Below are 12,620 nucleotides of genomic sequence, written 5' to 3' on the forward strand. Positions count from 1 at the left end.
ACTTAGCGAGATGTTGAAAATGTCTGTGAAGACATCAGTGAGTTCCACTGTCTCTACTGTTCACTATTGTGTCAAAAATAATGTGTTTTTTTTTCTCTCCTTAGGTTGTAGTAAAAAAAACAAGTTTAAGGATTTCATTACACTTAAAACTGTCTTGGCAAAACTGGCCATAATTCAACAGCCTATTAATGCTAACATTGGGTTTTTGGTAATTATTGTGAATTATCATCTTTGCAACATATTTTATAGGAGTATTCAGCCCCTAGATTTCACAGATTTAACCATAAGCTGACATTTTTCCAAAATGAAGGGGGTTATTTTATGATAATGACTGGCTGACTGTAAATTATCCTGCTTATTATATGGCTGCATACCATTTCAAAGAAAATGTGGACATGAAATACTGATTTGAAAAATAATTTATTTTATTTGTAGATTATGAACTGTAATACAGTAAAAATGAATTGCATTACTATTAAATCAATAATGCATTTTCTATCCTCACTGTATTTGATAAAGTATAGCTTCTTGTAAACAGTTTTTGTAGTTCATTCTAAAGAGGTTTCAAATTGCACAATCAACAGTTCAAGGGCAGTATTAACCAAAAATGATTAATAAATGTAATGACATGCTGGTGTTCAAAATTCACATTGTACCACTCAGTTTCTCTCGTAAGCCTATGAAGATCTGCTGCATACTGGTAATTTTCCAACACAAGTAAATGTCGATACTGTAAAATGGCTCTGCAGTCAAGTGTGGAATGAATAAATTCACTTCACCAACCAAACTGTTAAAAATGTAGCTCATCTCATTAAATCATATGCACAGTAATAGATTAAAATAGATTAGTTTTCCAGCAAAGACAGCAAACCCCTGAATCTGGATTTCAGTTAGTGCAATATCAGTGCCTTTTGGAAAAGGAATGAAACTTCAGGTTTTCATTTTCATTAAATTTTGTTGATTTGTAATTTTCTGCTGATGTTAAAAGGGTTTAGTTGGTATACCTTTGGTATAAATCTTTAAAATACATCTAGTTTAATTCAGTGCCATGGCCATTGATTTAAATCCCAGGGAAATTTAAAATTGTAAAAATAAATGTACATTTAAGAATGTAAATATCTGTATTAAAAAAAAGAAAAAGAAAAACCTTAAAACAGATAAAATTGCAAGCCAGGTTTGAAAATCTTCACCAGAACAAGTCAAGGTACAGTAGGTGACTAGGGCATGCAGACCAATAGTGCAATTTGGGTTGATTTTTTTTTTCCAGCTAAGATCAATTTCAATTGTTTTTTTCATTGAGAAATCGAAATCTGAGCTTGAGCTCTTGAAGCAGCTTCGACTTTGCAGTTTTCCAGCTGTCCTCCCAGCCTAGAAAGCAAACAACCAACTTGTAACCAACTGTAATATTTTAATTATTACACACAAATATTTCCAACTTGACAGAAGAACTGTTTACTCTGATTATTAATATGAATAAAACTGTAACATTTATAATGAATTATTTTTAAATTATACTACCATTCTAAAGTTGTGGGGTCAGTAATTGTTTTAAAGAAATGAACACTTTTATTCAGCATGGATGCATTCAATTAATCAAATGTAAAAGCAAAGATATTTATAGTGTAGATTTTCATTTAAAAAAAAAAGCTTTTCTTTTTAACTTTCTGTTCATCAAGGAAACCTAAAAATGTATCATGGTTTCCACAAAAATATTAAGCAGCACAACTGTTATCAACAATGATGATAAGAAGAAATGAGCAGCAAATCAGCATATCAGAATGATTTCTGAAGGATCATGTGACCCTGAAGACTGGAATAAATTACATTTTAAAATATATTCACATAGAAAACAGGTATTTTACATTTTAATAATATTTCACAAAATTACTGATTTACTCTATTTAATCATAAACTGTATTTTATCAGATAAATGCAGTCATGGTGAGCATAAAAGACTTTCAGAAACATTACAAAATCTTACAGACTCCAAACTTTTGAACAGTACTGTATTTACAATGTATTATTTATACATATATTTGTTATTAAATATATATATATACTGTATATATATATATATATATATATAATGTAACATTAAATCTTTATTGAACATTTATTATTTTGTTAGTGTGTATGTGAGCTCACCTGGACTGCAGCAGCTTAACTGAACAGAGAAAGTAGCCTTTGCTCCAAGCGCCTCTTCTATGTCCTCAAACACTGGCTGTGGCAGATTCTGCTTTCTGAACCACACATCTAAACTGTTTCTCAAAGATGCATTGTTATCTGGTGTAAGGAGTGCAGAATAGAATAATTAAATGATCATTTTCTAATAATATACATTAAGAAAGACAAACTGGCTGGTCTTCAGTGGCTCTGACCTGTCTTTACCCCCAGCAGACCCAGTATACGTTCACTCAGATGATTTCTAGCTGCTCTCTTGGAGCTTTGGCATGTGCACTTCAGCGTATAGTCGCAGAAAGACAGCTGGATACAGGCTCGTTCCTCAGATTTCAGGTCAATGACAGGCTCTTTCTGACCGGCCCCGTTCAGCATGGCGCTCAGCTGATTCTGCACCTCTTCAGGACTATCCGCTCCCGGTAGTGAAGCATAATCAAAGAGAGGTGATAGTGCATGTAAGGCATTCTGGAGAGCTTGTAACTTGGCTTCACCTTCTGAAGACCCTAAAAAAGACCATATCATATTTGAACATTCATATAGATATTACATGTTTTTTGTTACATTTCTGTTTCCAGTTAAAGAAAGAATATATTGCTTTAAGAAGCTTTAAGAATTTAAAATAAATGAATTTGACTGTGTGTCAGGGTTCATGTTTTAAAATATCAACCAAAAAACAAAAACATGATATTTATGAATTATGATCAAAATAAAACTTAAAACACTACAGTTAAATGGTATTTAAATGGTACAGTATTTTTAATGTTATTGAAAGGTGTCTCTTCTGCTCATTAAAGCTGCACTTATTTGATCAAAATTACAGTAATAATAGTAATATTGTTACAATTTAAAATAAACATTTTCTATTTCAGTGTATTTTAAAATGTAAAGCTGAATTTTCAGCATCATTACTCCAGTCTGCAGTGTCACATGATCCTTCAGAAATTATCAAGAGTTCTTATTATCAATGTTGAAAACACTTGTGCTGCTTAATATTTTTGTGGAAACAATGATACAGTTTTAATAGAAAGTTCAAACAAACAGCATTTATTTGAAATAGACATTGTAACATTTAAATGTATTTACTGCGCCACCTTTGAATTTAATGCATCCTTGCTGAATAAAAGTATTCATTACTTTCAAAACAAAATAAATGATTAATTATACTGAATGGTAGTGTAGACTTTTTAAAAGATTTTCTTTATTTTGGACACTCTTAATCATCATTGCACTCAACAGAATCAAGTGTAATTTTGGCAAACTCTTGTTTCTTCAGACGCTCATACTAACCTTGTCCATCATACTTCACATCGTAAGTTATATTTTTAAGTGAGCAGTAAAATGGCTTTACAGATCCTTCAACATCTTCCTGAGGAAGAATAAGAGACTTCTGAGAAAAGTGCTGCTTCACCAGTGCACTGCACGTCTTTTCATCTTGAATTAGAGGTAAAGAAATAAGCATTAGTTAAAGAACATGAATGTATTGGTGTATTTATATATGAATACATAAATACACAAATATATACCTGAGCTAGGATCCAGAATTCCCACCGCACGGCCGAATAACAGGTAGGCTTTTCGAATGGCTTCTTTCTTGGAGTCGTAGCTTTGTTTGTTTGCACAAGTATATTTTTCCATGTTGACTGTCACAGTACATTTGACATTCTGATCATATTTCATGTTCTCTACATTCATGTGTGGTGGCTTGAGATTATATACATTTACCAGCTCATCGATTTCTGTAAAATACACAAAGATGTACTTGTAGATGAAAGCACAGTTGCGACAACTAACTTAAACTTATTTTATTTTTACAATGCACCACTAGCGCTCCTTACTGGTGTCCGCTGCAATAGCACATCATCTTTCTTCTTACATGCTCATTACCTGGACAATCAATCCTGGGCTTTTTCATCTGTGAGGCTGGAGAGCTGGAGTCTGGCGGGTCCGGCTGCACAGGAACAGGAACACGGACTGGTTCCTGGCCTGATGGGAGCTGTGCTGATGTGGAGATGCTTTCAGACTTCAGGTCTAAATGCTCTTTTACTGCTTCCTGATTGATAGATACTGCAGAAATAGTCAGACAGAAAGAAAACCCTTACTTTCCGAAATTTGATATGTCATAGAGTAGATACAAGGATTTTTCCTAATTTCTTTCAAGTTAAACTCACAGTTTGAAAGCTTTGTGCTCATACCGCTGGTGACAGACTCTTCACTGGCCTCTGCTTTATACTCTTCATAAACAGGATTTTTGAGACCCAGCATCTCTAGACGCTCCTTCAGAACACCTTTGAAGTTCTTCTCAGTATCTGATATTGGAGTAAAGTTGAGGATCCCTGACAGATGCTGCAATGCAATTTTAGCTGCCTGTTGCTCCGCCAGTTTCTTCTTGGTGGAGCCATCTAAGAAATGTAAAAAATGAAAACAGGAGATCATAAATGGGTGCATGTCACAATGAAATATGGGTCATATTTCATCCCAAAATTAAAAGAATATATATGACTTTTATATAGAAGCAAGTTATATTTTGCATATATTTTATTTTATTTTTTTTGCATTGTGCCATTATTTTCATGACAGTTAATCAGATTTCCTTCAAAATTCCAATTATTGTGATGCATATATACCAATACCATGTAATATACACAATATTATATCTATTTTTCCCCACACTATATAGGGAATATTTACTATTTTTTTTCATTGTGATAAATAAATTGTAAGATCTTAAAATGTATTTAAAATAGACTGCATTTATTTTGGGCAAAATATATATTTTTTTATTTGTTATGGGGGTGAAATATTCCCTTGACATTTACCCAAATAGTGTTCAATAAATGAATGAAATTAAATTACCTTTGTCATAAAAAGTGAAAGGCCCAATGAGTTTGAGCTTGCAGACTGTTGTATTGTCATCATCAAAAAACTCTTCTGTTGGTTTTTGTAAATCATGCATGTTGAAATATTCCATGATCCCTGTCCTGTACGTCTGACCTGCTGTAGCAAAAATTAAAACCAGGTTATGCTGTTCTGAAAAACATTTTAACATATTCTAACACATTCTTACATATTTGGCTTTCAGTAGCACCAAAACAGTATTTTAAGCATCAAGTGTAGGTGAAACACTTGTCAATATACAGGCGTATGACCAGGGCCGGATTTACCTCTTTTCGTGACATAGGCAAAACTAATTTTTGGGCCCCCCTTCCCTATTAATATAATAGACATAATATTACCACCCAAGCAAACAAAAATATTTCTTAATCAGTGGAAACAGTGTTTTCTATCGCAATAAGCGCTAGCAGGATTCAGCAGCAGCGTCTACTAATAGCGAATCTTTAAGTTGAACTGCTTCAAGAACCTCGCTACTAAGAAATGTCATGTAGCTTTTCAGCTGCGAAACTATTTTACTGATAAATTCGCGGAGCAGCGCTGATGACAAGTTTCTGTCCGCGTCTCCGCATGTGTGCGCGAGTGCGTGTCTATGTGTGTGCGTGTGTGAGCGAGCGAGAACGGGAGAACGAAAGCCTGATTTCCGTACATAAAAAAGGTTGAAGACATGGAAGTAGTTTGTCATTTTTACCTTATTGTTTGTTATATTTATTTGCTCAATGTCTTCTGGGGTTTTGGTTCTTTTACTGTTGTAGATATCCCATAACAAATATATTATATCTCTTCATTGTGTTTGGGCCCCCCCCTGGACGAGCAAGCATAGGTACGTAAATCCAATGCTCTTTTACTGCTTCCTGATTGATAGATACTGCAGAAATAGTCAGACAAAAAGAAAACCCTTACTTTCCGAAATTTGATATGTCATAGAGTAGATACAAGGATTTTTCCTAATTTCTTTCAAGTTAAACTCACAGTTTGAAAGCTTTGTGCTCATACCGCTGGTGACAGGCTCTTCACTGGCCTCTGCTTTATACTCTTCATAAACAGGATTTTTGAGACCCAGCATCTCTAGATGCTCCTTCAGAACACCTTTGAAGTTCTTCTCAGTATCTGATATTGGAGTAAAGTTGAGGATCCCTGACAGATGCTGCAATGCAATTTTAGCTGCCTGTTGCTCCGCCAGTTTCTTCTTGGTGGAGCCATCTAAGAAATGTAAAAAATGAAAACAGGAGATCATAAATGGGTGCATGTCACAATGAAATATGGGTCATATTTCATCCCAAAATTAAAAGAATATATATGACTTTTATATAGAAGCAAGTTATATTTTGCATAAAGATTTGTATTTATTTTATTTTTATTTTTTTGCATTGTGCCATTATTTTCATGACAGTTAATCAGATTTCCTTCAAAATTCCAATTATTGTGATGCATATATACCAATACCATGTAATATACACAATATTATATCTATTTTTTCCCCACACTATATAGGGAATATTTACTTTTTTTTTTTCATTGTGATAAAAAAATTGTAAGATCTTAAAATGTATTTAAAATAGACTGCATTTATTTTGGGCAAAATATTTATTTTTTTATTTGTTATGGGGATGAAATATTCCCTTGACATTTACCCAAATAGTGTTCAATAAATGAATGAAATTAAATTACCTTTGTCATAAAAAGTGAAAGGCCCAATGAGTTTGAGCTTGCAGACTGTTGTATTGTCATCATCAAAAAACTCTTACGTAAATCCGGCCCTGCGTATGACTTTATATGAAATCTTTGAAATCTAACCTAACTTTTCGTACTTTACCTTCTGCTGGAGAACAGATGTGAAAACGTTCCGACAAAACCTTATAAGCTGCTTCAGTCGCTTCTTCCTTTGAAGAGCATGTATCAGACTCAACTTCTTGATCGAGATCCACAGTCACTTTACCAAAGAAAGTAATTCCTGAAATATCAAAAATATTTATTTTAATCACATTTCTTTGTTTATTAAATCTTTGATAAAGCGTTTTTGTCAGTAGTTTTCCTCTGCTGTTTTTATGCATCCATATCATTTTAAACTACTTTTTCTGCCTGATTTTTTTCTAGGCTCTTTGTAATTTAAATATGTCCTGTGCACATTTTGAAATCAAAATAAATTAATTGAGCAATTAAAAATTAAATTTTTTTTTTTTTTTAACTAGCACTCCCTACTGGTGTCTCCTGCAATAGCAGTTTCTTATAGCACTGCAATAGCAATTTCTTCCTACATGCTCCATTACCTGGACATTCACTCCTGGGCTTTTTCTTCTGTGAGGCTGGAGAGCTGGAGTCTGGAGGGTCCGGCTGCACAGGAACAGGAACACGAACTGACTCTTGGCAAGATGGAGATAATGAGATGATTTCAGACTCTGAGTGATCTTTCACTTCCGCCTGACTGATGGATACTGTAGAAGTAATCAGGTCTGGGCTGATGTCGATGGGCTCTTCACTGGCCTCTGCTTTATTATCTGTGTCGTAAACAGGATTTTTGAGACCCAGCGTCTCTAGATGCTCCTTCAGAACACCTTTGAAGTTCTTCTCAGTATCTGATATTGGAGCACAGTTGAGGATCCCTGACAGATGCTGCAGAGCGACTTTAGCTGCCTGTTGCTCTGCCTGTTTCTTCTTGGTGGAGCCGTCTAAGAAATGTAAGAAATGCAAACTAAATGTCAGCAAACAATAGCTTGGAAATTGACACAAAACATTTGAGAGAGGAAGATAAATGATGTTTAACAAATGACTAAGAGTAGAAGAGCAGTTACCTTTGTCATAAAAAGTGAAAAGCCCAATGAGTTTGAGCTTGCAGATGGTTGTGTTGGCATCAAAATCTTCTATTGGTTTTGGGAAGCCATTTGTGTTGAAATATTTCACCGTGACTGACTTGTAAGTCTGACCTGTTGCAGTAAGAAAGAAAATCAGGTTTAGTGAGCTAAAAAAAAATCATTTTAATCTTAAAATCCTAAATACTTCACAGACTATGTGTCCAAAACGCATAGTACTTTTTGGACATGTTTTAAACTGGTTAAAATATTGTGAAAATGGTTCAACCTCAAACCTCTTTTAACCTTAAATATTTTTTCCCCGAGAAATACAAAATGTAAAATTGAAAATAGAAGTAATATGTTAATTGATGAAAATATCTTATTTGAGTCCTGATGTGTTATGAAAGGCAACAAACTAATTTTCAGATGTATTTTAGAGGGCATTCTTGCAGATTAAAGGGTTAAAACTGCACATTCATTGCACAAACCTCAAATGGCTTTATTTCCAACAACATTATATGCAAACATATTTGGATGTATTTCACTGTAATACATAAATGCATACATAAAGCTCTTATGCATAAAGATTTAAACTAAATATTATTTGATTTGTACTTTACCTTCTAATGGAGCACTGATGCGAAAACTTTCCCATAAAACCTTATAAGCCGCTTCAGTCGCTTCTTCCTTTGAAGAGCATCTATCAGACTCAACTTCTCGATTGAGATCCACAGTCACTTTACCAAAGAAAGTGATTCCTGAGGTGTCAAAATATAAAATGATGTACTGTATCATACATTGATCTCAGTGTGCCATAATTCAATTCCACAATTTCTTAGTCATATTTCACCTGAGGAAGATGAAGAGGAGGCATCGGGCTGTATGTCTGAGCTTGATGGTTCATCTGTGCTTTCTTCCTGTAATTTTAGCTGCTCGAGGGCAATGTATGCAACCTCCTGATGCGCTGCCTTTTTGTCGTTAAATACCCTTCTGCCAATGAAACTTTGCCCACTCACCGTCACTTTACCTCTGTAACCTGTACAGAGGATGTGAACTTTATATGATTAACTGTTGAATCTAACCTGAATTCAAGAATTGTATCCACTTTTCCTGTATGTCTAAACAAATACATGTTTTATTTGTTTTCTAAAGAACTATCATGCAATTAACATTAATTGGATGGATGATGAATTTGTTACCCTGGGATTCTTGATCCTCTGTAAAAACAGGAAATGTATCCTCTGGCCATTTCTTTGCCTGACAATATTCATAAAGATGATTCTTGTATCTAAGCAGGTTGCCAGGAATAACTGGATCTGTGGATGGAGAAACACTGGAATGAGGCAATCTGAATACAGTTGCAGACTCAAAATGACTCAAGGTGAGTTAAACTTGTGTAATTTTGCTTAATAATTTGTTCTGTGTTAAAAGCATGACAAAAGGCTACTTAAGTGTACTTAAAAGGTTAGTTCACCCATAAATGTCTGATTCTGTTATTAATTACTCACCTTCGTTCATTTTTGAACAAAAAAATAAAGTCGTTATTTTTGTTTTCTTTGCACACAAAAGGTATTCTCGTAGCTTCAAAAAATTAAGGTTGAACCACTGATGTCACATGGCCTATTTTAACATGTCCTCACTACCTTTCTGGGCCTTGAAGGTGGTATTTACGTTGCTGTCTATGCAGGGTCTGAGAGCTCTCACATTTCATCAAAAATATCTTAATCTGTGTTCCGAAGATGAACGAAAGTCTTACAGGTTTGGAACGACATGAGGGTGAGTAATTAATGACAGAATTTTCATTTTTGGGTGAAATATGCCTTTAAACACTTTCATGATTGTTTCACAACTTTTAAAAACTACATTTTGTAAAAATGTAATAAAATTTAAAGGTTTACTTTAAAGTATATTTTTTAAATCATTATGTTTTAATTGCCTTAAAGAAGTACACTTATTTTGAGGTACTGACTTATTTGAGTTCATTACGACTTTATAACATTACAACATTGCAACTTCATTGTTACGAATATGTAATTACAAATTTATTTCAATATATGGCAAGCAAGTTAAATACTAATTGCATTTAATATGTTAACTAAAATAAATTTCCATGTGTCTGAAAACATTGCATTCAGTTCACACTTAAGTATATTCTTTTAAAGTATATTGCTATTACATAGTACTGTTTTTAAAAGTATAATAAAGTACTAAGACCTCCTCTTAATCATAATTTAAAAGTTTTTCAATTTGTAATTTTCATGGGATATTATGTGTCACTAAACTTTCTTTGTGAGTTCGCTTTTGGCCCATAGAACACACTAGAAGCATCATGTAGAAATTAAATATTGCTAAATGATTAAATCAAACATTAGAACTAATGGTATTATGTTCTTCTCAGTTCTTTATACCATGTGTCACTTTCTCCAGTTGGTCCACTCTGCCTGTCAGGTTGCTGATCTGCTCCTCATGTTGATCTACTTTTGCCTGCATCTCTTTCAGTTTGTTGACTTCAGGGCCCAGGTTCTCCAGGAGATCTTTGTTTTGGTCCAGGAAGTCCAGGAGACTCTTCATGTCCTTAACATAAAGTCATGTTTAAGAACAAACATGATGCAGTTCACACTTAAATGCTTAACCGTTTAGTGTTGATCTACTGTACTTACTTTGACATTTTCATCTTGGTTCCCCTCAAAGCGTGAGAAAAAGTCTTCAATCCTGTCTTTAATGGCTTGCTGCTCACGGTCCAGAACTTTCTGGAAGTCTTTCATGGTCTGGAGATCTTTCAGTTGGCCATCTACCTCACACGGGGCTTGATTGAAATTCTTGTCCAAGGTGTTATGAAACTATACAGAAAATTGAAAAACGTTCCCGTAAGTACTGAATTTAATAATAAATAATACAATTATATTGTAGAGCAACATTATCCTAATCGCTATTGATGATAATAAAAATAATAATAACTTCCATAATAACCAGGTCTTACAATTAATAATAATAATAGTAATTTTCCATCCACCTGTGTTATCTTCTTTTCCAAGTCTTTCATTTCTGGGACATGAGGTTGGAGCTTCTCAGCCAACTGCAGGACTGTTTTGTGATGATTTTTCATGTCCTCATTGCTGACTTTGAAGTCAGGCGAATGCATCAATTTGTTCCGTACAGTTATTACCTGAATTGTTAAAAAAAAGTGTGAAATGTGTTATCCAGCCCAACATGAGAGCTACAATATTTGACTATCCATACCGATACGGTGGTCACATACTATTGCACGAAGCTTTTGAGAAGTTTTATCACAAATATAGAGGTTCTGAATGATGTAATCCAATGAAAAATTGGATTTTCAGAATACTTACGTTAATCACAGATTGTCCTGGGATGCTCTTGAAATGTTTACAGGAACTCATTAAGTTCAGGATGGCAGCAATATCAAACTGGTCAAACTTGCGATGTTCTTTGTGCCCACGTGGCATATGTGCCTGTCATAAGAAATATGTGAAACATGCAGTTAACAAAGTTAAAAATATAATGCACATAGATATTTGATCGCTGACATTTCTAAATATAAGCCTCCCCATATGCAACAAGACATTTTAACAGACAGCACTCAGAGGCAACACTCTATTAATGCAGTAGTTATTAATTATGAAAGCAACTTACTTTGGCAACTTCCCACTTATCTGTGGGCCATAGATGTGGCCGGCAGTTCTCCCAGTGTATACTATTACCCTTCCCATTATGATTGGCAATGATTTCATTCTTCCAGTGTTCACACAACTGGCAGACAGGCTGCGGGAAGAAGCAAAACACAGTTTGAGAGACATGTGCAGACACTCCCAGAAACTTTGATTTGAACTGACAGTCTTTTACACTTTTTAGTGTACTGCCATATTTCCATTTGTGTTGATACTCTTTTTATTTAATATGGCAATGGCATTACTATTATTCTAAATTTGTTGTGTTAAGTAGGAATAATAGCATTCAGTAGGCCTATGTAGAAATGTAGCATAAATATATTCTGTCTGTATGACAGGCAGACAGATAGATTACACTGTATTTCTACATTGTCTACATTTATACATTTTATACAGTAGCCTACTACGTTGGGATCATTTAAAAAGTGATTTTTAATGACGGCTATTCCTATTGTTTACTTTGACTTTACATTTTTGCCTAATTTACCTTATTCGCAAGTTTGCACGATCGCGCACAGGTCTGTCTATGGAGAGGAGATTTGTTTTGAAGAGAGTTGTGATAAGTTTCGGTTTCCTTTTCTATGAAGTCCTGAATGCGGTTCCTCAGTATGTAAAGACTCTCCGTTGTTTTCAGCCAGTTTTTGTAGTTTTCATCACTGAAGCGACAGTAAGACTGTGTGCTGCTCATGATCGCTAAATAAAACCGCAGGGATCGATCATTCTTTAGTTACAGTAGCGCTGCGGTGCGATGTGCCTGACTGTCCTCAGCAGGTCAGCCGACTCCTGAAGTTGCCAGATAATCGAAAAATGTACATCGCGCATTAATAAAGCAAAAGAAAATAATAACGTCTTTGTTGATATTCTTCAGTACCATGGTAACCGTATTTCATAAAGTCAAATGGAATATCCTTAATATTAGTATTATAAATGTCGCATTAAAACGATCTCGTAAACATTTCCTCATTGTTTATGTTTGCTGCTTTAAAAATATGTCGTCCCAGATCCAGAATTGATCTTAAAATCTAAAGATATTCAATAGGAATATTCATTATTACGTTTTTATTATTATATA

At 34.3% G+C, this 12,620-nt stretch overlaps 1 protein-coding gene across 5 annotated transcripts; it reads right to left on the reverse strand.

Annotated features, from left to right (window-relative positions):
• Positions 1-442: 442 nt before the first annotated feature.
• Positions 443-12,316, reverse strand: LOC107573521 (uncharacterized). 5 transcript variants are annotated; one of them, XM_016259961.1, is made up of 20 exons: positions 12,036-12,316; positions 11,514-11,642; positions 11,210-11,332; positions 10,873-11,025; positions 10,520-10,699; positions 10,268-10,433; positions 9,059-9,175; positions 8,710-8,895; positions 8,480-8,617; positions 7,860-7,991; positions 7,338-7,736; positions 6,884-7,021; positions 5,032-5,169; positions 4,347-4,577; positions 4,063-4,242; positions 3,702-3,914; positions 3,466-3,609; positions 2,379-2,681; positions 2,146-2,283; positions 444-1,368 (listed from the first exon to the last, which is right to left on the reverse strand). In XM_016259961.1, the coding sequence occupies exons 1-20, from the start codon at positions 12,234-12,236 to the stop codon at positions 1,280-1,282; spliced, it is 3,498 nt and encodes a 1,165-aa protein (XP_016115447.1). In that variant the 5' UTR covers positions 12,237-12,316; the 3' UTR covers positions 444-1,279. The 5 variants fall into 5 exon arrangements, with proteins under 5 accessions (XP_016115470.1, XP_016115464.1, XP_016115447.1 ...); XM_016259969.1 differs by having other exon boundaries at positions 4,371-4,577; positions 5,032-5,172; XM_016259954.1 differs by having other exon boundaries at positions 5,032-5,172.
• Between the last annotated feature and the right edge of the window lie 304 nt (positions 12,317-12,620).

Source organism: Sinocyclocheilus grahami, unplaced genomic scaffold, assembly GCF_001515645.1.
Source record: "Sinocyclocheilus grahami isolate Dianchi unplaced genomic scaffold, SAMN03320097.WGS_v1.1 scaffold31.1, whole genome shotgun sequence".
Lineage (NCBI taxonomy): Eukaryota > Metazoa > Chordata > Actinopteri > Cypriniformes > Cyprinidae > Sinocyclocheilus > Sinocyclocheilus grahami.

Bases quoted from the DNA above. Each gene is read 5' to 3' on its own strand.
- LOC107573521 (XM_016259954.1), bottom strand. From the start codon at position 12,236: ATGAGCAGCACACAGTCTTACTGTCGCTTCAGTGATGAAAACTACAAA. The intron at 7,992-8,479 runs GTAAAGTACAAA...TTACTGCAACAG, and splicing joins CATCAGTGCTCCATTAGAAG to GTCAGACTTACAAGTCAGTC. The intron at 3,610-3,701 runs GTATATATTTGT...CTCTAATTCAAG, and splicing joins AATTCTGGATCCTAGCTCAG to ATGAAAAGACGTGCAGTGCA.